The sequence below is a fragment of the Oncorhynchus gorbuscha genome, linkage group LG11 (assembly GCF_021184085.1).
Source record: "Oncorhynchus gorbuscha isolate QuinsamMale2020 ecotype Even-year linkage group LG11, OgorEven_v1.0, whole genome shotgun sequence".
Classification (NCBI taxonomy): domain Eukaryota; kingdom Metazoa; phylum Chordata; class Actinopteri; order Salmoniformes; family Salmonidae; genus Oncorhynchus; species Oncorhynchus gorbuscha.
This window is the reverse complement of record NC_060183.1, coordinates 52,765,812-52,788,503: the sequence shown is the minus strand read 5'-3', so window position 1 is coordinate 52,788,503 and position 22,692 is coordinate 52,765,812. Positions and strand designations below refer to the sequence as shown.

General features: G+C 41.6%; 2 protein-coding genes across 3 annotated transcripts in view; both read left to right on the top strand.

Moving 5' to 3' along the window:
• The window catches only part of LOC124048921 (DDRGK domain-containing protein 1-like), a 28,421-nt gene extending 13,285 nt beyond the window's left edge, over positions 1 to 15,136 (top strand). The window contains exons 2-10 of one of the 2 annotated variants that reach the window (XM_046370100.1): positions 4,667 to 4,810; positions 5,283 to 5,438; positions 5,529 to 5,665; positions 6,474 to 6,575; positions 6,688 to 6,810; positions 8,030 to 8,068; positions 14,292 to 14,348; positions 14,536 to 14,584; positions 14,701 to 15,136. In XM_046370100.1, the coding sequence (XP_046226056.1) occupies positions 4,723 to 4,810; positions 5,283 to 5,438; positions 5,529 to 5,665; positions 6,474 to 6,575; positions 6,688 to 6,810; positions 8,030 to 8,068; positions 14,292 to 14,348; positions 14,536 to 14,584; positions 14,701 to 14,861 (912 nt within the window). In that variant the 5' untranslated portion in view covers positions 4,667 to 4,722 and the 3' untranslated portion in view covers positions 14,862 to 15,136. Of the gene's footprint in view, positions 1 to 4,608; positions 4,811 to 5,282; positions 5,439 to 5,528; positions 5,666 to 6,473; positions 6,576 to 6,687; positions 6,811 to 8,029; positions 8,069 to 14,291; positions 14,349 to 14,535; positions 14,585 to 14,700 lie in introns of those variants that run through there. The other variant, XM_046370099.1, reaches the window with a different exon arrangement.
• A 523-nt stretch (positions 15,137 to 15,659) lies between these two features.
• On the top strand, positions 15,660 to 21,668 carry LOC124048922. The gene is made up of 4 exons (XM_046370101.1): positions 15,660 to 15,842; positions 18,037 to 18,216; positions 18,495 to 18,656; positions 19,635 to 21,668. Exons 2-4 carry the CDS (start codon positions 18,039 to 18,041, stop codon positions 20,084 to 20,086), a joined length of 792 nt encoding a protein of 263 aa, XP_046226057.1. The 5' UTR covers positions 15,660 to 15,842; positions 18,037 to 18,038; the 3' UTR covers positions 20,087 to 21,668.
• Positions 21,669 to 22,692: the final 1,024 nt, after the last annotated feature.

The following is a 22,692-nucleotide window of genomic DNA, read 5'->3' as shown; positions in this document are numbered from 1 at the left end:
AGAGAACTGGAAGGAGAGGCAGCCAAAGGAAGAATTGGTTTTGGGGGTGACCACAGAGATATCCCTGCTGGAGCGCGTGCTACAGGTGAGTGCTGCTATGGTGACCAGGGAGCTGAAATAAGGGGGGACTTTACCTAGCAGGGTCTTGTAGATGACCTGGAGCCAGTGGGTTTGGCGACGAGTATGAAGCGAGGGCCAGCCAACGAGAGGGTACAGGTCGCAGTGGTTGGTAGTATATGGGGCTTCGGTGACAAAACGGATGGCACTGTGATAGACTGCATCCAATTTATTGAGTAGGGTATTGGAGGCTATTTTGTAAATGACATCGCCGAAGTCGAGGATCGGTAGGATGGTCAGTTTTAAGAGGGTATGTTTGGCAGCATGAGTGAAGGATGCTTTGTTGCGGCAGGTGCAGGCAGCGGTCGGTTGAAGAGCATGCATTTAGTTTAACTTGTATTTAAGAGCAGTTGGAGGTCACGGAAGCAGAGTTGTACGGCATTGAAGCTCGTCTGGAGGATAGTTAACACAGTGTCCAAAGAAGGGCCAGGAGTATACAGAATGGTGTCGTCTGCGTAGAGGTGGATCAGAGACTCACCAGCAGCAAGAGCGACGTCATTGATGTATACAGAGAAGAGAGTCAGCCCAAGAATTGAAACCTGTGGCACCCCCATAGAGACTGCCAGAGGCCTGGACAACAGGCCCTCTGATTTGACACACTGAACTCAGTCTGAGAAGTAGTTGGTGAACCAGGCGAGGCAAGAAACCAAGGCTATCGAGTCTGCCGATGAGGATGTGGTGATTGAAAGAGTCAAAAGCCTTGGTCTGGTCAATGAATACGGCTGCACAATATTGTTTCATAAGATATTGTTTAGGACCTTGAGCGTGGCTGAGGTGCACCCATGACCAGCTCTGAAACCAGATTGCATAGCAGAGAAGGTGCAGTGGGAATCGAAATGGTCGGTAATCTGTTTGTTGACTTGACTTTCGAAGACCTTAGAAAGGCAGGGTAGGATAGATATAGGTCTGCAGCAGTTTGGGTCAAGAGTGTCCCCCCTTTGAAGAGGGGGATGACCGCAGCTGCTTTCCAATCTTTGGGAATCCCAGACGACACGAAAGAGAGGTTGAACAGGCTAGCAATAGGGGTTCAGCAGATGATTTTAGAAAGAAAGGGTCCAGATTGTCTAGCCCGGCTGTTTTGTAGGGGTCCAGATTTTGCAGCTCTTTCAGAACATCAGCTGACTGGATTTGGGAGAAGGAGAAATGGGGAAGGCTTGCGCAAGTTGCTGTTGGGGGTACAGTGCTGTTGACCGGAGTAGGGGTAGCCAGGTGTAAAGCATGGCCAGCTGTAGAAAAATGCTTATTGCTTATTACCCGGGCCAGGTCGATTAGAAAGGCCTGCTTGCTGAAGTGTTTCAGGGAGCGTTTGACAGTGATGAGTGGAGGTCGCTTGACCGCTGACCCATTACGGTTGCAGGCAATGAGGCAGTGATCGCTGAGATCTTGGTTGAAAACAGCAGAGGTGTAAGTTGGTTAGGATGATATCTATGAGGGTGCCCGTGTTTACGGCTTTGGGGTGGTACCTGGTAGGTTTATTGATCATTTGTGTGAGATTGAGGATAACAAGCTTAGATTGTAGAATGGCTGGGGTGTTAAGCATGTTCCAGTTTAGGTCACCTAGCAGCAAGAGCTCTGAAGATAGATGTAGGGCAATCAGTTCACATATGGTGTCCAGAGCACAGCTGGGTGCCGAGGGTGGTCTATAGCAGGTGGCAACGGTGAGAGACTTGTTTTTAGAGAGTTGGATTTTTAAAAGTAAAAGTTCAAATTGTTTGGGTACAGACCTGGATAGTAGGACAGAACTCTGCAGGCTATCTCTGCAGTAGATTGCAACACCACCCCTTTTGGCCATTCAATCTTGTCTGAAAATGTTGTCGTTAGGGATGGAGATTTCAGAGTTTTTGGTGGTCTTCCTAAGCCAGGATTCAGACACGGATAGGACATCCGGGTTGGCAGAGTGTGCTAAAGCAGTGAATAAAACAAACTTAGGAAGGAGGCTTCTAATGTTAACATGCATGAAATCAAGGATATTACGGTTACAGAAGTCATCGAAAGAGAGCGCCTGGGGAATAGGATTGGAGCTAGGATTCACCTCTACATCACCAGCGGAACAGAGTAGGAGTAGGATAAGGGTATGGCTAAAAGCTATGAGAATTGGTCGTCTAGGACATCCGGAACAGAGAGTAAAAGGAGGTTTCCGGGGGCGATAAAATAGCTTCAAGGTATAATGTACAGACAAAGGTATGGTATAATGTACAGACAAAGGTATGGTATAATATGAATACAGTGGAGGTAAACTTAGGCATTGAGTGATGATCATAGGCAACGTTAGTTAGTTAACATTAGCCTTCTACATCTACTGTCGCAACATATTTAACTTCCATCCACTCAGGCCAGAAGTACAATGTATGAATTAATGGTTGGATCAGAATCGTCGTTATAATCATTGGCCAGTACGGAGAATGAAGTAAAACCACATGTCCAAATCCCTATCTCCATTCATGGATAATTTAGGAAAGGGACAATTTTAGCTAGCTGGCTAGCCACTGGAATTCAACAACACAACCAGATGCAACAATTCAAGTTGTTTCTGTCAATTACATATGCTCTCAATGCAATTTTATTAGATTGACTCCAAGTCCAAACTGACTTCCCATTACATTTTCTTTTGGTGCGGCAGGACCATTCACAGTTGAGCTCACTCAGTTTAGCTCAATGCTGATGGGCTATTATGTTATAATTGTTTATCAAGGGAGGCCAAAATGACCCCTGGCTTCTCTTGCATTCAATGCTACGGGCGGAAACAATGTTGTACTCCTTTGGACCAGACAGCATCAGGTAGATGGCCAACACCTACAGAGACAGGGGGTGATGTTTCGCCTCTTTCACATTGAAGGACAATTATGAAACACAGAGACAAAATATACTTTATTTTATGTTTTTATATTTTTTTCTTGATCAATTTTTAGAAAAAGTCTGGCTTCCCTTAGTATCCATGAATACACGCCACTGCCTGAATGGCAGGGAGCTCGGCCCCGTGATATACTGAGCTGTAGTCACCACCCTCTGTTGCGCCTTGCCGTCTTTATGCTATGAATTTGTCTAGCCACACGGTTCTGGTATTTCACGCTCTATGATTTGACATTTAAATAATGAGACAACGCTAGTTGATCACGTGACATGGGTACTTTGCATATGGTTCTGCGGCTTTTACATCGATGTTGAGCCTTGATAGAATGCAAGCGAGGGCACTCAAGATGTGTGATGGTGCATTTAAAACTAAACCTGTTGAGGCTTTACAGGTAGATTCTGCAGAAATGCCACAATCCCTTAGATGAGTTCATCTAGCCCTGGCATACTGGGCAACACTGATGGTATTAGAAAACTGCTGGGACTATGAACGACATCAAAATAGGGGTTTTGTCAGAGATTGGGAAAAGGGTTGATAAATATGGACTCAGGGACCTTGTTATAGTGCCATCTGTGGCAATAGGAAATGTGCCACCATGGTTTTATATAAGGCCACATGTTGATCATAGCCTGATGGAAGAAAATAAACAGTGGTTGTGAAGAAGCTAATGGAGAAACAATAGTGGATCATTATATTAGTACTCAGTTTTGTTCTTGCCTTGCAGTGTATACAGATGGTTCCAAGGATCCTATGAATGGGAAAACAGGAGAATGTGTATTTATTCTTGAGTTCGATGTTAATATATGCAAGAGACTAACAAATGATGTACCAGTATATTACATGAAGTGGCGATAATGGTTGGATTGCAATGGACATAGGAGGTGCAACCAAGAAGAGTAGTAATATGTTCGGACTCTGTATTCGTTTTGTGTAGTTTAAAATCTGGAAAGTCAGAACGTGAGGCTTTATGGTTAGAAATATTTATGCTGTTGCTGGATTACAAAAGAATGGTTATTGAAATTCAGTTCTGTTGGATTCCTGCTCATAATAGCAAAAAAGCATTGAAAAAAACTATTGTGGAAATACAGGTGCAGTTGGGAAGAGGGGAAATGAAAACATTTATTCTGAAAAATGGGTTAGATTGCTGGCAGAGACAATGGGGTGAAAGTAGTGATGGCAGAAATGTTTATAGTACAAGGAAATCTGTACGGGAGGTAGTGTCATATAATGGGAATAGAAGGGAGGACGTTCTGTTGTGTTGGATGAGATTAGGGCATAATTTGTCTTTGAAATTGATAGGGAAACATGGTACTCGAATGTGTAATGGCTGTATGGTAGAGGAAACATTTGAAAATGTATTATTACTTTGTGAAATGTATGATGTTGAATGAGAGGTTGTTTGACAGGGTCAGAGAGGTTGGACTTGAATGTGGAGTGGGTGATATTTTGGGTGGGGGTGATGGGAGTAGAGAGGTTTGTTAGGGAAATATTAATTTTCTTCGAAATTCGGGGTTAGTTAATTAAGAGAATATGGTGTTTTCGGTAGGTCGTGACCGGCCTCACACTCCAGCACAGTAGATGGCGGTGTATGTACTTATTCGTTGGTTGCGATTCGCCAATCAAAACTTAAAGAAGAAGACTATCACGTGACATGGGTGGCTGAAGCACAACACAACATACGTGTCTGTCATGGTGGAGAAGAGAGTTTGAAATGTGAAATTCATAGAATCTGAAATAGCCATTTTAAATTTGCAATGGACATTGTGGTGTATTTGATTGCTGCAGCAATTCTTATTGTGTTGATCGTTTTTGCTGTGAAGGTACGAGGAAAAACAGAGGAAGGTAAGGAGTTAACTGAAGCTACCAAGCGTTTGGATAACGACACCAATACTAAAACAGCTAACGTTAGCAATCGCGTTGCTATTCGTGTTTAACACTGGCTATTTATAAGTTAAAAGTAGAGGTTGTTTGGGTGTTTATTTTTTTTCCCTGTCACTTGCTCGTCATGACCTGTCAGTTCTCAATGTAGCTAGCTAACGTTAGCTAGCTACTGTTGTAGCTGACTAAGGAACATGTTGACACGTTTATTTACGTTATTTATCTTGCTATACTTAAGTCTCCCTCCCCTATTCTCTTCCTCTACATTATACTAGTAAACGTAATCGAGTCTGTGCTCCCATTATCTGCCTTCCCTGACTCCCTCCATTAACTCTTCCCCATGTCTCCTGCTCTTTACCTCTCCGCATATGTGCACTCGTTTTGGGCCTAAATTGACCCGATAATCTGTAATTGAACCCCCCCTCTCTCTCTCCAGCTGATCGTGAACAGAGGCAGGATGTGTTGGCTCGGGTGGCAGCTCCTCGCCCGCAGGTGGCCGAGGAGCGTGGGGTGGGCATGCCCCGGCGCCGTAGAAATCTCAACAGCAGGGTAATGGCCCAGAGGCGAGCCCAGAGGGACGCATCCGACAATGGTAACACATCTGACATACACACACAAATGAGTATCACATGTGTTTCTACTGTGAAAATGAAGTTTCACAAATGTGTGAATGCTCCTTCAGAGGACAGCCCTGTAGAAGAAGTGGCTGTGGAGGAACAGGAAGAAGAGGAGGAACAGCAGTTCCAGGCCACAGGGAAGCTTGGAGCCAAGAAGCAGAGGAAACTGGAGGAGAAACAAGCCAAACGGGCTCAGAGAGAGGTATTACCACTCTGGAACAGCTGGAGAACAGTTCTCCATTGGAGATTGTCCATTATATGTTATCAGTAGCATGTCAATCAATAGTAGGGCTGGGACGATACCAGTATCACAATACTCGTTAGTATTGTGGCAAGGAAACAAAACATGAAGCGGATTTAACTTCTTTAGGAAAACAGCCCTAATGTTGGAAACAAACATAATTATGTTGTCATCCAGTGTCACATTTATTTTCCAGTTTAGAACACAATATTTTACCCTGCTGTTCATCTATGAACATCTTGGCCATGTTCTGTTATAATCTCCACCTGGCACAGCCAGAAGAGGACTGGCCACCCCTCATAGCCTGGTTTCTTTCTAGGTTCTGGCTTTTCTAGGGAGTTTTTCCTAGCCATCGTGCTTCTACACCTGCATTGCTTGCTGTTTGGAGTTTTAGGCTGGGTTTCTGTACAGCACTTTGTGACATCAGCTGAAGGGCTTTATAAATAAATTTGATTCGAATTTGATTTGATTTTACATACAGCAGTTTTTTTAAAGGACCAATCTGCTTCTTGTTTTCCTGTTTGCCATGAACAAAAATATTGCCTCAATAATATTTGCCTAGTCAATAGTCTACAATGGCTTTCTCTCCTCAAATGGCGTTCTCCCTTCAGCAGCACTGCTTCTTCTCTCAGCTGCAATGCTGTGATAGAACCAGGCAGGTGAAGGGCATCCACCATATTTTTTTGACCCACCCTGCATTTTCAAATCATTATATGTTATGTTTGCAAGTGTTCTTCTTGGCCACTTGGTTTGATGCTGTGTTCCTCAGGCTGAGCTGGCAGAGAGAGAGGAAAGGAAGAAAATGCAGGAGCTCCGAGAGCAGGAGAGAAGCAAGGAGGATGAGAAAGAGAGACAACAGGAGCAGAAAGAGGTAATAAACACACTATCTCACTATTTTGAACATAGATGCAGGTAGACACATCACTTATTATTCCCATTCTTGCACTCATTCCTTCTTTCTCCTGTTATTATTTTCTGTTTAGGAGGAAGAGGAGCGGCGGGCCAAAGAGGAGCAGGAGAAGGAGGAGGAAGAGGAGTACCTAAGGCTCAAACAGTCCTTTGTCGTTGAGGAGCAGGGTGAAGCTGAAGATGTCACAGAGGAAGAGGTAGTTTACTAGTGTATTCACATAGTTTGGTTTAGGTGGCTGTCGACATAAACCCGTTTTTATCAAGTAGATTGGGGCTGGGCAAATGACGGCCCACTGTCCCCCTTTTGTTGGCCCAGGGAGGGAGGGAGGGAGGGAGGGAGGGGGGGAGGGAGAAAGAAAGAATGGAGAGAGAGAGAGAGAACAAATATAAACGCAACATGTAAAGTGTTGTTTTCATGAGCTGAAATAAAAGATCCCATACATTTTCCATAGGCACAAAAAGCTTTTCTGTAAAGTGTTGTGCCGTATGTCCACAAATTTGTTTACATCCCTGTTAGTGAGCATTTCTCTTTTGCCAAGATAATCCATTTACCTGACAGGTGTGGTATATCAAGAAGCTGATTAAACAGCATGATCATTACACAGGTGCACCTTCAGCTGATGACAATAAAAGACCACTATAACGTTTCAAGGGAGCGTGCAGTTGGTATGCTGACTGCAGGAATGTCCACCAGAGCTTTTGGCAGACAATTTACTGTTAATTTCTCAACCATAAGCCACCTTAGCAAGCTATTCTAGTCTAGCTTTTCCTGCATGGGACTCCCAAGACATCATATATATATATATATAAAAAAATATATATATATATATATACATATATATTTTAAAAAATCAATTTAGAACAGGATTATCTAGTTTGGATAAAATTTCAATGGCGTTGGGAGAGACTGCTAGAGAGTGCCTGCGGGGGCACTGATTTTAAAGCAATGATATTCGACTGATTTGTTTTCAAACTCAGCAGCTGCAATAATAAGAAAATTGTTATATTAAAAAACAAGGTCACCCCCGAAAGCCAGATGGAGTTGGGTAAATTAGACAAGCATTCTGTCTTTTTATATTACTGTAGTGTAGGTTATGCTGCAGCAAATGTAGACCTACCTGTCAAAATAAAAACATTTTGTTACCATGAGATGATAGGTCTCCATACTGAGATGGGTTGTCTGTCCCCACCCTGAAGGTTGATTCATCATGTAGAGGCCGTAGAGAAGCCACATTTAGACATCGCATGTAATTTAACAGTTCCATTTCACACTATGTTGTTCATGTAAATAATTTACCGGTTTCTCGTACTTATTTATCTCGGGAAAAGGGAGTAGTTTTGGGTGGTAAATCTCGGTAACCTGGATTCCTGGCATGAAATCCCTATTTTATGTAAATGTTTGTTCTTTTTTTATAGTCACGCAACCTTCTACAAGAGTTCATCCAGTACATCAAGGTATGAGCAGGAACCTAACCAGTACCATACACACTGTGTACAAAACTTTAGGAAAATCTTCCTAATATTGAGTTGCACCACCCTTTTCCCGCAGAACAGCCTCAATTCGTCAGGGCATGGAGACCCCCAGCTCCGCTAAAACCTTTAACAACAATGTGCTGTTTTCAAGGGAATGTTAAATAAATGTTAACTATTTGGTTTTAACATCATAACCTCTTGAAGAGAATAGTCAGACCTACCACAGTTCTGATTATTCCATATTTAGCTCTATCATAGTTATAGGCTATAGAAATTAACTGCATGCTTTTCATGATCAATTGATCATGTCATTTCAGAAGTGTGAGGATAGCCTAACCATTAAAAAAAAAAACTTTATTGGACTTTTGTCATCACCACTAGATGGCAAGCAAATCAAACACTTTGGATAAAGAATGTCCCCTGAATGTTAACGAACCATATTGACATGATCTGTTATTAGCTAGATAGCCAATTTGACATCGTCCATTAATCAATGTAGCCTATCATGTCTGTCCACAGCAATTGTGATTAAACACACTTAAAAACAATGTTGAAAAGGGAATAGTGTTAACTTAATTAGGTAGGCCTACGTGGGTTGGAGAAAAAAATCCATTACCGCTACAGTGCATTCATGGGGCGGCAGGTAGCCTAGTGGTTACAGCATTGGGCCAGTTGCTAGATCGAAGGTTGCTAGATTGAATCCCCGAGCTGACAAGGTAAAATGCTGTTGTTCTGCCCCTGAACAAGGCACCCCACTGTTCCTAGGCTGTCATTGTAAATAAGAATTTGTTCTTAACTGACTTGCCTAGTTAAATAAAAAAGATCCATTCAAAGTATTCATACCCCTTAGTCCACATTTTGTTCTTACAGCCTGAATTCAAAATTGATTAAATATATTTTAATCCTCACCCATCTACACACAAAATCTCATAATGAAAAAGTGAAAAGTTTAGAAATGTTTGCAGATTTATCGAAAATGAAATAGATATCTAAATTACGTAACCATTTACACCCCTTTGCTTTGACACTACAAATGGAGTTCAGATGCATCCAATTTCCTTTGATCATCCTTGATGTCACTACAACTTGATTGGAGTCCACCTGTGGCCAATTAAATTGTTTGGACATGATTTAGAAAGAAACACCTGTCTATATACAGTACCAGTCAAAGGTTTGGACACACCTACTCATTCAAGGGTTTTTCATTATTTTGACTATTTTCTACATTGTAGAAAAATAGTGAAGACATCAAAACTATGAAATAACATGTGGAATCATGTAGTAATCAAAAAAGGGTTAAACAAATCACAATATATTTTATATTCTTAAAAGTAGGCACCCTTTGCCTTGATGACAGCTTTGCACACTCTTGGTATTCTCTCAACCAGCTTCATGAGGTTGTCACCTGGAATGCATTTCCAACAGTCTTGAAATAGTTCCAACATATGCTGAGCACTTGTTGGCTGCTTTTCCTTCACGCTGCGGTCCAACTCAACCCAAACCGTCTCAATTGGGTTGAGGTCAGATGAATGTGGAGGCCAGGTCATCTGATGTAGCACTCCATCACTCTCCTCCTTGGTCAAATAGCCCTTACACAGCCTGGAGGTGTGTTTTGTCATTGTCCTGTTTAAAAACAAATGATATTCCCACTAAGAGCAAACCAGAATGCTGTGGTAGCCATCCTGGTTAAGTGTGCCTGGAATTTTAAATAAATCCCTGACAGTGTCACCAGCAAAGCACCCCACACCATTACACCTCCTCCATGCTTCACGGTGGGAACCACACATACAGAGATTATCCGTTCAACAAATCTGTCTCTCAAAGACACGGTGGTTGGAACCAAAAATCTCAAATTTGGACGACTCAGACCAAAGGACAGATTTTCACCAGTCTAATGTCAATTGCTCATGTTTCTTGGCCCAAGCAAGTCTCTTCTTATTGGTGTCATTTAGTAGTTTCTTTGTAGAAATTGTGAAGGCATGATTCACGCACGTCTCCTCTGAATAATTGATGTCTGTTACTTGAACTCTAAAGCATTTATTTGGGCTGCAGTCTGAGGTGCAGTTAATTGCATATTTTTGAAACTGGTAACACTAATGAACTTATCCTCTGCAGCAGAGGTAACTCTGGGTCTTCATTTCCTGTGGAGGTCCTCATGAGGGCCAGTTTCATCATAGCGCTTGGTTTTTGTGACTGCACTTGAAACGTTCAAAGTTCTTGAAATATTCCGGATTGACTGGCATTCATTTCTTAAAGTAATGACTGTCGTTTCTCTGCTTTTGAGCTGTTCTTGCCGTAATATGGACTTGGTATTTTACCAAATAGGGCTATCTTACATTTACATTACATTTAAGTCATCTTCTGTATACCACCCCTATCTTGTCACAACACATCTGATTGTCTCAAATGCATTAAAGAGGAAAGATATTCCACAAATTAACTTTTAACAAGGCACACCTGTTAATTGAAATACATTCCAGGTGACTACCTCATGAAGCTGGTTGAGAGAATGCCAAGAGTGGAAAGCTGTCATCAAAGCAAAGGGGGACTACTTTCAAGAATCTCAAATATAAAATATATTTAGATTTTTTTTGGTTACTACATAATTCCATATGTGGTATTTCATAGTTTTGATGTCTTCAGAATTATTTTACAATGTAGAAAATTGTGAAAATAATGAAAAACCCTAGAATGAGTAGGTGTGTCCAAACCTTTGACTGGTACTGTAAGGTTCCACAATTGACAGGCATGCCAGAGCAGAAACTATACCATGAAATCCAAGGAACTGTTCATAGAACTCAGAGAATTGTAATGCGGCATGTATCTGGGGAAGGGTATACAACTATTACTAGAGTGTTGAACGTTTCCAAGAGCTCATTGATCCAAGTCGTTGGAAAATTGACAAAATATGGAACTACCCAGACTCTGCCTAGAGCTGGCCGTCCGACCAAACTGAGCAACCGGGTAAGAAGGACCTCGGTCAGGGAGGTGACCAATAACCCAATGATCACTCTGACAGAACTACAGAGTTCCTTGGCTGAGATGGTAGAACCTGCCAGAAGGACAAGTCTTTACAGTACTTCACCAATCTGTGCATTATGGGTGAGTGGCCCAACAGAAGCCACTCCTGATATAAAAAGCACATGACATCACACCTGGAGTTTGCAAAAAGGCATGGGAAAGCCTCAGAGCATAAGGCAAAGGATTATGTGGACTGATAATTCAAATTGAACTATTTGTCCTGAATTGCAAAACGCTGTGTGTGGAGAAAGACGGGTGTGAGCTGTGCCTGGTTAACACCATCCCTACCATGATACATGGTGGTGGCAGCATCATGCTATGGGATGGTTTTCAGCGATGGACTGGGAGACTGGTAAGGATAGAGAGAACAATGAATGGAGCCAAATCCGTAATGAGAACCTCCCCCAGCGTGCAAACGACCTTAGACTGGGGCGAAGATTTCCATTCCAATAAGACAATGACCCCAAGCATACAGCCAAACACTGGAATGGCTTCAGAACAAGAATGAGAAATGTTCTTGAGTGGCCCAGTCTTGAATCTCATTTAAAATCTGTGGAAAGTCTTGAAGATTGCTATTCACCGCCACTCTCCATCCAACTTGACAGAGCTTGAAAAAATCCTTGAGGAAGAATGGGAAGAAATTCCCAAATCCAGATGTGCAAAGCTGATACATGCCTACCAAAGATGACTCAAAGCTGAAATTGGTGCTTCTACAAAGTATTGACCCAGGGGTGTGAATACTTATGTAAATGAGATATTTCTGTATTTTATTTTCTATAGATTTCTAAAAACATGTTTTTACTTTGTCATTATGGGATATTGTGTGTAGATGGGTGAGGAAAGAATCTATAATCAATTTTGAATTCAGGCTCTAACACAACAAAATGTGGAATAAGTCGAGATATGAATAGTTTCTGTTTAGCCAACTGTGCAACATTTCTACCGGTAGATTGCAATGTAATATTTGTATTTGAATTTTATTGCATTTTTTATTTAACTAGTCAAATTAAGCACAAATTCTTATTTAACAAGAGACAAAATGCCTCCTATGGGGACCTGGGCTGGGATTAAAAATGTAGGACCAAACATGCATCACAAGAGATACCACAAATCTACATAAAGAGAGACCGAAGACAACACCGCATGGCTGCAACACAATATGCGTAAACATGATCAGCTAACAGTACATCGGCAGTCGAGCCCTTCTTGACATGCAGAGCCCACAAAGGATGGGAAATGATCCTAAACCACTCACACTGAGGTATAGTTAACTTCACTTGTATTTTAGATCACCCAAATGTCAACTTAATGGTAGCCAATATTAAGAGAGATCGTGAGGCTATCGTCATGTACAGTTGAAGTCAGAAGTTTACATACATCTTGGCCAAATACATTTAAACTTAATTTTTCACAATTCCTGACATTTAATCCTAGTACAAATTTCCTGTTTTAGGTCAGTTAGGATCACTTTATTTTAAGAATGTGAAATGTCAGGAATAATAGTGATTTATTTCAGCTTTGATTTCTTTCATCACATTCCCAGTGGGTCAGAAGTTTACATACACTCAATTAGTATTTGGTAGCATTGCCTTTAAATTGTAGCCTTCTACAAGCTTCCCACAGTAAGTTGGGTGAATTTTGACCCATTCCTTTTGACCCCAGGTTTGTAGGCCTCCTTGCTCGCACATGCTTTTTCAGTTCTGCCCACAACATTTCTATAAGATTAAGGTGAGTGCATTTTTATGGCCACTCCAATACCTTGACTTTGTTGTCCTTAAGCCATTTTGACAACTTTGGAAGTATGCTTGGGGCATTGTCCATTTTGAAGACCCATTTGCTGTTGCTTCAATATATCCACATAATTTTCCTCCCTCATGATGCCATCTATTTTGTGAAGTGCACCAGTCCCTCCTGCAGCAAAGCACACCCACAACATGATGCTGCCAGCCCTGTGGTTCACGGTTAGGATGGTGTTCTTTGACTTGCAAGCATCCCCCTTTTCCCTCCAAACATAACGATGGTCATTATAGCCAAACAGTTTCTTTGTTTCATCAGACCAGAGGACATTATCCAAAAAGTATGATCTTTGCAGTTGCAAACCATAGTCTGGCTTTTTTTATGGCGGTTTTGGAGCGGTGCCTTCTTCCTTGCTGAGGGGCCTTTCAGGTTATGTCGATATAGGACTCATTTTACTGTGGATATAGAGGCTTTTGTACCTGTTTCCTCCAGCATCTTTACAAGGTTCTTTGCTGTTGTTCTGGGATTGATTTGCACTTTTCGCAGCAAAGTACGTTCATCTCTAGGAGACAGAACGCGTCTCCTTCCTGAGCGGTATGATGGCTGTCGTCCCATGGTGTTTATTTGTGTACTATTGTTTGTACAGCTGGACGTGGTACCGTCAGGCATTTCGAAATTGCTCCCAAGGATGAACCAAACTTGTGGTCTACAATTTTTCTGAGGTCTTGGCTTTCTTTTGATTTTCCCATTTGAAGGTAGACCTTGAAATACATCCACAGGTACACCTCCAATTGACTCAAATGATGTCAATTAGCCTATCAGAAGCTTCTAAAGCCATGACATCCTTTTCTGGAATTTTCCATGCTGTTTAAAGGCACAGTCAACTTAGTGTATGTAAACTTCTGACCCACTGGAATTGTGATACCGTGAAATAATCTGTCTGTAAACAATTGTTGGAAAAATCACTTGTCATGCACAAAGTAGATGTCCTAACCAACTTGCCAAAACTATAGTTTGTTAACAAGAAATTAATGGAGTGGTTGAAAAGTAGTTTTGTCTCCATCCTAAGTGTATGTTTAACTTCCGACTTCAACTGTATCTGAAATCACATGATCAATTGATGTTTACTGGTGATGAAAAGCATGCAGGTAGGCTATTTGCTGTATAATTATGATGATAGAGCTACAGTAAATGTCAGCAATTGTTTTGTATGGAATAATCAGAAATGTGTAGTTCTGACTGCTGTTCAAGAGGTGATGTACAACTAAATACTTAACATTTATTCAACATTCCCTTGAAAAGGGCACACAGTTGTCAATGGTTTTAGCAGAGCAGGGGGTCTCCTTGCCCCCCTACAGGCAAGTCGATTGCTCTGCACCTTATTGTGACATTTTATTGTTAACAACGTATAGGTTTTTTACCCTCTTTTCCTCTGGTTATCTCTCAGGACTCCAAGGTAGTACTGCTGGAAGACCTGGCGTCACACTTTGGAATGCGCACACAGGTGATGGCAGGAAAATTATCAAAGGGTGTCATGAGTGCAGGACTATGATTCCTGCACTCAATTATCTGTTCTCATTTTAAATATGTGTGTCAGATTGTGTCTCCACAAGGTTCAAGGTTATATTAGTGTTTTTTTGTGGTGGTTGAGAGAAGGGAGATTGGTCATCATAACTAATCTTTGCTCACAGGATGCAATTGCGAGACTGCAGGACCTCTTAGCTGATGGTGAACTCACAGGTATGTGAATAAAAGTGTGTGCCAAAATTAACATTATTTCTCTGAGTAAATGAGTACAGTCAGGCATTCTTGCTTCTCTGCTGTCTGACCGTCTTTATTCTAATTATTTTCTTCAGGAGTGATCGACGATAGAGGGAAGTTTATCTCCATCACGCCAGAAGAGTTAAACGCTGTGGCTCAGTTCATCAAACAGAGAGGGAGGGTCTCTATCAGCGAGCTGGCCCAAGCTAGTAACTCACTCATCAACCTCACGCCCGAGATACGAAACACCGCCTAATGGGAAATATACAGACACACACAACACATTGAGGACAGATTTTGCCAAAGCTAGAAACTCCCTCATCAATCTACAGTAAAACCTGAAATATTCAATGCTGCCAGATTTGTGATGCCAAACTCGGATAAGTAATGAAGCATAAACAAACAGATTAGACAACACTCATGCTGGTTCAGAATTATAATTTCATACACTGAATTATTGGATTATTTTGAGTGTTCTCATTATACTCAGTATACGGATTGTATATGAATAAAGTCGACATGTGAATTGGATTTTGGATGTTTCCTCTTTTTATGTCTATTTCCAGCCCATATTTATTTGTATCTTAAACTCGGCCATACAATCACTACCCACAGTTATACCTTGAGTACGTTGCACATTATTGCAATCTAAGAGCAGATTTATGTTCCAGATTTCTTAGCATATTGTTGATTCCTTGGTGGGATAAATATGAACCTGTCAGAGACAGGTATATAATTGTACAGTATGCAAAAATACTAATTTACGCTTTGTTGGATTTGCTAGTTAATTACATAATATCCCTGACTAATTGTTTGCACACCGTTGCACTCGTGTCGTCAGTAGTTACCACAGCCACAAAGTCATAAACCAATTTATCCTTTAAAAATATGATTTTACACCTAACCTTAGCGGTGTCGTTAACTTCATGCCTAACCGTAATCTTAAATAAAGACCAAAAGACACATGATTGTTTTCAGGAAGTTTTACGATATAGCCTTTGTGGCTGTGGTAACTAGTGACAACATTGCACTCGTGAATGTAATTTCCGGTCATCCCGGAAGACCGTCTACGAGCCAGTATTAGCCAAATGAAAGTTAGATGATTCCGTGCTTTGAATTGGCTTTAGATTATGTCGGCGCAGAAAAAAACATATATTTAGCCACACCCGTGAGGCACGTATATACATTTAAAGAAATAGATTGTATGTTCGTGGATTTCCTTGTATTCGTATCTCTGGTAAGTAACGCTAGCCTAGCTATTTCCGAAAGAACAAGCTTGTGTAGATTTATTATTGTGCGCGTGCATTTGAAATAGCAAGCGCATGCTAGGTAGCCTGCTATAGTTACTTGATTGACAACTGATTCTCAGGACACGAGATAGGCATTGCGAAATTGCACATGTACAACCTGACTACACACCCTTCAGAAAGTATTCATACCCCTTGATTTATTCCAGATTTTATGTTACATCCTGAATAAAACATTTTATTCAATAGATTTTCCCTCATCCATCTGGACACAATACCCAATAGTGACAAAGTGAAAACATGTTTTTAGAATAGAATCTATTGAACATGAAATACAGAAATATCTAATTTACACAAGTATTCAATACTTTGTAGAGGCAATTTCGGCAACGATTACATCTGAGGTTTCATGGGTAAATCTTATATTTTCCACACCTGGTTTGTCCATAATTTGTCCAAATTGGTTGTTGATCATTGCTAGACAACCATTTTCAGGTCTTGACATAGATTTTCAAGTAGATTTAAGTCAACTAATTTGGCCACTCCGATACATTCACTGTCTTGGTAAGCAACTTCAGTGTAGATTTGGCCTTGTGTTTTAGATTATTGTCCTGCTGAAAGGTGAATTAATCTCCCATTGTCTGGTGGTCAACTCCGCTTTCCAGGTTTTCCTCTAGGATGTCTGTTGCCTGTGCTTCACTCCATTCTGTTTATTTTTTAACCTGAAAAACTCATCAGTCCTTAACGTTTACAATCATACCCATAACATAACGCAGCCTTCAAGATGCCAGAAAACAGTACTTTGGGGAGTGGTACTCAGTAATTTGTTGTATTGCATTTGCCCTATATCATAACACTTTGTATTCAGGACAAAAAAAAGAGTATTGCCACATTTTTTGTAGTATTACTTTAGTGCCTTGCTGCAAACAGGATGCATGTTTTGGAATATTTGTTATTCTGTACAAGCTTCCTTTTCCCTCTATTAATTAAGTCAGTATTGTTTAGTAACTTCAATGTTGTTGAGCCATCCTCAGTTTTCTCCTATCACAGCTATTAAACTCTGTAACTGTTTGGCCTCATGGTGAAATCCCTGAGTGTTTTCTCTCCTCTCTGGCAACTGCCTGTGTCTTTGTAGTGTAAAGTGTATTGAATGGGATATTGAATGTCTGCTTTTTCCCCCTACCCATCTACCAATAGATGTGAGGCATTGGTAAACCTCCTTTGTCTTTGTGGTTGAATCTGTATTTGAAATTCACAGGTCAACTGGGGGACCTTACAATTATGTGTATGTGTGTGGTACAGAGATGAGGTAGTCATCTCATGCTTTTACTCCTGAACTTATTTAGGCTTTCCATAATAAAGTGGTTGAATACTTATTGACTCAAGACATTTCAGCTTTTCATTTTTAATACATTTGTAAAAATGTCTAACATCATTTGACTTTGACATTATGGGGTAGTGTGTGTGTGTGTGTGTGTGTGTGTGTGTAGGCCAGTGACAAAAATCTACATTTAATCCAATTTAAATTCAGACTAACAAAATCAAATTTGTAAAAAGTCAAGGGGTCTGAATACTTTCTGATGGCACTTTAGCTTGATTTTCAGACAATATGCTGAACAATAGACAATTCAGTTGTCATATTACTTTTTTTTTTGTGGCACTTGGTTATCCCTTGCCAAGTCTAACTCAACTCCACTATGTTGATGTGAAGTACATTGTAGAGTTGTGTTTTACTTGGCTAGGTTATCCCTTAGCAGCAAGTAGCTAGCTAGTCTACATTTTCATCTTATAGTGGGTTAGTGCTAGTCTAGCTGCTGGTAAGTGAAGGGTTAGGTGACAGATGCCTTAATAATACCGACCCATTCCACAGATCTCTCTTCATTTAAAGTTTCCCAACTTCAGGTTTACAGTGTCAAATGTTCTTACAACCTGCAACAGCATTCTGTGCTGCGTGGTTATTTATTGCATAAACTCTTTTTATTTCTTTGTTGTACATCCATTGAAGTCATATTATGACAGCTAACCATACACATGATTTGTCTGAAACAGTTAGACAATCTAGTAAAACACTGTGCCTAAATGGTGACGTTACATCTATGTATTTGGCAACTTTTGCAAATTCTCTGAGCAACAGTTGACTGTACAAATTGTTATGGATGGGAATACATTGCGTCTCTCTTCCAGCCATGACTCTGAGCATGTCTCCGGCTGCGGTTTGCCAGTGCTTTACTTTGGTGTCCCTGTGCACGTCCATCGCTGACCCCAACTGGATCCAGGTCAGGAACAGTACTGACCCCGGAGGAAAACAAATCATCTATGGAGTGGCCTTCACACTGCACGCTGCCCAGAACATCACTGACACAGGTAGGGAAGGGCAAGACTGGACCGTCAAAGAAGAGATTGTTTGACATTTGTCTTCTATTTCTGCTACCAGACAGTCGTCATCTGTTTTGACACTGTATAGTTCACATTTTCTACAGTTTAACTGCACCCACATATATCTGGTAAAGGCCTATGCCCTGTACTTGTCCGTAATTCCATGTTTGTGATCTTAAACGTATTTACTCTCTACTTATGCAGAAGCCTGGGAGTGTGGTGTGTGTGGAGTTGACTGAGAGTACGTGTGTGTTCGCTCCCTGTAGGTCCTCTGGGTGGTGTTAACGGCTGGGGGATGTGGCTGCTCTATGCCCTGGCGGCTCTGTGCTACACTGCTGTCCTGCTCTCCAGCTCCTCCTTCTTATTGGACTTCTTGGGGACTGGGATGTCCCACCCTCGACTGGTGTTGTCACTCCACATCTCCACTGGTAATCTAACTTTTCTCCCTTTGTCTGTCTCACTTTTCTTATTCTCTCTTTTTCTTTCTCGTTCGGTCTCAATTGCTGCCGCTCTGTTTTTCTCTGTCTGTTTGTCTCTCTTTCTGAGGGTTTTATCACTATACTGTCATTTTATATATTTTGAAATGTTTAGTTATTTAGCGGACACTCTACTCCACAGTGACTTACAGGAGAAATTAGGGTTACGTTCTCTGCCTATTTTTTATTTATTTAGTCGGCTCGGGGATTTGAACCAGCAACCTTTCGGTTACTGGCCCAACGTTCTTTTTTAAAATGAATTTTTATTTTACCCCTTTTTCCTCCCCAATTTCGCTGTATCCAATTGTTAGTAGCTACTATTTTGTCTCATCGGGCTCGGGAGAGACGAAGGTTGAAAGTCATGCGTCCTCCGGTAAACAACCCAAACAAGCCGCACTGCTTCTTAACACAGCGCGCATCCAACCCGGAAGCCAGCCACACCAATGTGTCGGAGGAAACACCGTGCACCTGGCAACCTTGGTTAGCGCACACTGCGCCTGGCCCGCCACAGGAGTCGCTGGTGCGTGATGAGACAAGGATATCCCTACCGGCCAAACCCTCCCTATTCCGGACGACGCTAGGTAAATTGTGCGTTGCCCCACGGACCTCCCGGTCGCGGCCGGTTATGACAGAGCCTGGGCGCGAACCCAGGGTCTGGTGGCACAGCTGACACTGCAGTACAGCGCCCTTAACCACTGCGCCACCCGGGAGGCCCGGCCCAACGCTCTTATCCGCTAGTCATAATTTGAAGAGTATACTCTCACAGGTCTCATAAAATATGAAGTGTCATAAAATGACATGAGTCATGTTTGCAGAGCCATGTTGGTTTACATCACTCTCTGCAGTTCTCTGGGATTAATGAGTTTATCATCCTCTTGCTCTCTTTCTCCCTTTCCCTCTGTCTCTTTTTCTCCCTTCCACTCTCCCCAGTTGTTTTCCTAATGTCCGTGCTGGGAGTGTGTGGGGCTTGCCTGTACGTCATCAGCGGCAACCTTCAGGAGGGCAAATTTGGGCTACTGTGGGACTGGGTAGGGGGCTGGACCACCTGGCCTGGGTCTTGGTCTCCTAGGCCTGGCACCAGAAGCCAAGCAGGGGCAGTGGGGATGCAGGCTTACCCAGGGGAGAGCTTCTACATTGCCATTCTGGGCCTACTTTTTTCCTGCCTGGCTTCTGTGATTAGCCTGAGTTGCCCGGGGGACCCCACCTCTACCCAGAGTGACTACACAGCCATGGTGGAAGGGGACGACAGTGACACAGAGCCCCTCACCCCCAGGGAGCAGGGAGTAGGCCAGTCTGGCGGAGACAACAGGGGGGAGGAGTGGGCAGGAGAGGTGGTCCCTGAACTGAATCAGGTGGAGGTGGATGGAGGTGGAGACTGCTAAAGGGGGTTCTGTTTATATGTGTAGCCCAGAAGGTGAGCTGTGGTTTGGTTTCTACCAGAATGCGAACCAGGATCACACATGGCCTGTAACAGACTATATTAGACAGCAGTACTGGCCCCTTCGCTGGTCATGTTTTGGTTCCTTTTAATGCTTCACTTGACCAAGATAGTAGAATCCTGTCAGGAGCCAAAAAAGAGATCCGATACATTTTCTAATGTTCTCTTAATGTTTGTCTGCCTAAACTTTCCTCTCGGGTCAGTGTGTATACAGTTGCACAACATACATTTTAAAAAGAATAACATCTTTCCCTTGTGGGAGTTTAGGCCCAGAGTCTCCAACTTCACTTGACCAAGGTCAATAGTTATTTTGCTTGCTGTGATGGTTGAAAAAGTGTGCCACATGTTTAAGCTATTTCTGTCTGTGTGACCAGGGCAAGTGCGTTATACAAATTATATGCTCTTTTCAATATAGTTGAACACGTGGCGTCACAAGCGTTGACCCTGTTCCCATTACTGCAAAATAACCACTGGGGTGTGTTCAGGATCAGCGAATGGTTTCAAACAGTTCAAAACCAGAAAATATGTTCAATTGAGCATAAGTTGAAATATAGCCCATGTTTGTACAATCACCTATTCTCCTCTTCTAGTTATAAAAATCCCTACAGGAAGGTTCTTTAAAATGATTTTTGCAGGTTGTTTTCTAACCTATGCATTATCTTAACTTCTTAAACCCTTTGCACAGTCTTTCATAGTGACACTTGAAGTTTCCAAAATGGAGGACAGAAATCTAATAGATTATTTATAGATTTACCTGAAGTTTACTGAAACTAGAGTTTCCTTTGAGAAATTAAATTTAAAAAGCCCGTTTGGCTATTATTGCCACTAGCTTTTATCACTTTTAATTGATGCACTATTTATTAATGCATGGATGTTTACTACTATAGGAAGAATTGAAGGGGATATGACAGCTTGCCTTTCCACAACAGGTAGTGTAAATACATGGCTCTTGCCTTTATATGACTTGATATACTAATGATATTAAAATATGATGTATTGAATATGTTATGTATTCGAATGTTTCTGGTTTCATAAAATGTTGACACTGCTATTGGTTACTAGATAATACATATCACTGTGAAAATATATTCCAGTTTGGCATCTTTAGATGGTTACATTACAGCACAAACCACTCTATAAAGCAGGGTTATCCTGCTTAAAGGCAATCAATAAAACCATCTCCTTGATGGTGTTTGGTTGCAGATGATGGTAGGACCATGGATATTGGCTTAATTAATTAAGATAGCTAAGAGCCTGCCTAGAATCAGGTTTTCCTTACCCACTTGTTTCCTGGACACAGATTAATCCTAATCCTGGATTGGGAAACATGTTCAATCGAGATTCTCTTTTTATTTCAAGACCAGGCTTAATCTGTGTCCGGGAAACTATCCCTCAATCTCTTCCTCAGGTACATAGGAAGACATTCCTTCTCTTATTCCAGGGTCACAGTCCCATCTCTATGAATCAGACTGTTCATTGTGATTGTTTGTGATGTTATTTATTCATTAAACTGTTTTTGTGTTTAAGTGAAATGTGTGAATGCATTTTATTCCTGTTCCAGAACAGAAGTTTCCAGTCCAGTTCCTCTTATTCCCACTCATCTGTTTGTGTTGATATCTCATCTCTGACACTACAGGTTTATTTCCAACCAACATCATCAGGACATGATCTTAATGCAAAACCATGAGATCATCTAACACATTATTTTGCTTGCTGGTATGCAAATGATCAGGTTAGATGATTCAATGATAATTACCCAGTAATAATCTACAGAATGAATTACTTTTTTTGGGGGGGGGGTCATTTAAACAAGCCCCTGCAATAGGCACCATTTGGTAATAGGTTATGAAATTGTGTGAATTATATCAAAGTACCTAAAGCCATACTAACACTGGTGGTAACAGTACCATAAAATAAATTGCTACCCAAATTCACCTTGTGGGAACATCTTGTCATCAAATGAGACATCGAGTAGGGGTCTAGGGATTTTATCTTAAACCAAATTGAAATCTGAACCCTGTCTGTTGTATAGAGTAAGTATCCTGGGGTATATGTGACTATATAGGGACTGATGACCTCTCTTCATGGACAGTCAGATGGCTCTAAATATACCTCAACACGGTCCCACATGTCTTTCTGAAGGCATAGGAAGATTTTAGGGTTAGCCAAACCGAAGGACTCTCTGTGAACATGATGTCCCCTCTACAAGCAATGACTTCAGCAGACCAACCACTCATTGGTAAATAGAAATAATCAGTTTCTTTCCCCTCCCGCCATCTTTCCTTCTACTCTGTCACATGAGTCCAGCCCCTTCTCTCATTGGACAGAAACCATTGCCATAGTAACCTTGACAAATTGTTGATGTCGCCAGTGAATTTGTGAATGGAGAGGACTAATGCAGGGTATTTGAGCATATTTTAGTGGTGGTGTTGCGGTCATGGGTGAGTGAGTGGGATCCTGTGTGTACACCACACACGCATGTAGGTACATGTGTGGACGTGCTAGCACGAGTTTACTGTACAAAAATATACGGGAAGGTACAGATTTTCA

What these genes read in the sequence shown, in the direction of transcription:
- LOC124048922 (XM_046370101.1), top strand. Translation starts at nt 18,039, where the DNA reads ATGACTCTGAGCATGTCTCCGGCTGCGGTTTGCCAGTGCTTTACTTTG. An exon ending in CCAGAACATCACTGACACAG is followed by an intron (nt 18,217 to 18,494) that starts GTAGGGAAGGGC and finishes CGCTCCCTGTAG; the next exon opens with GTCCTCTGGGTGGTGTTAAC. An exon ending in GTCACTCCACATCTCCACTG is followed by an intron (nt 18,657 to 19,634) that starts GTAATCTAACTT and finishes CACTCTCCCCAG; the next exon opens with TTGTTTTCCTAATGTCCGTG.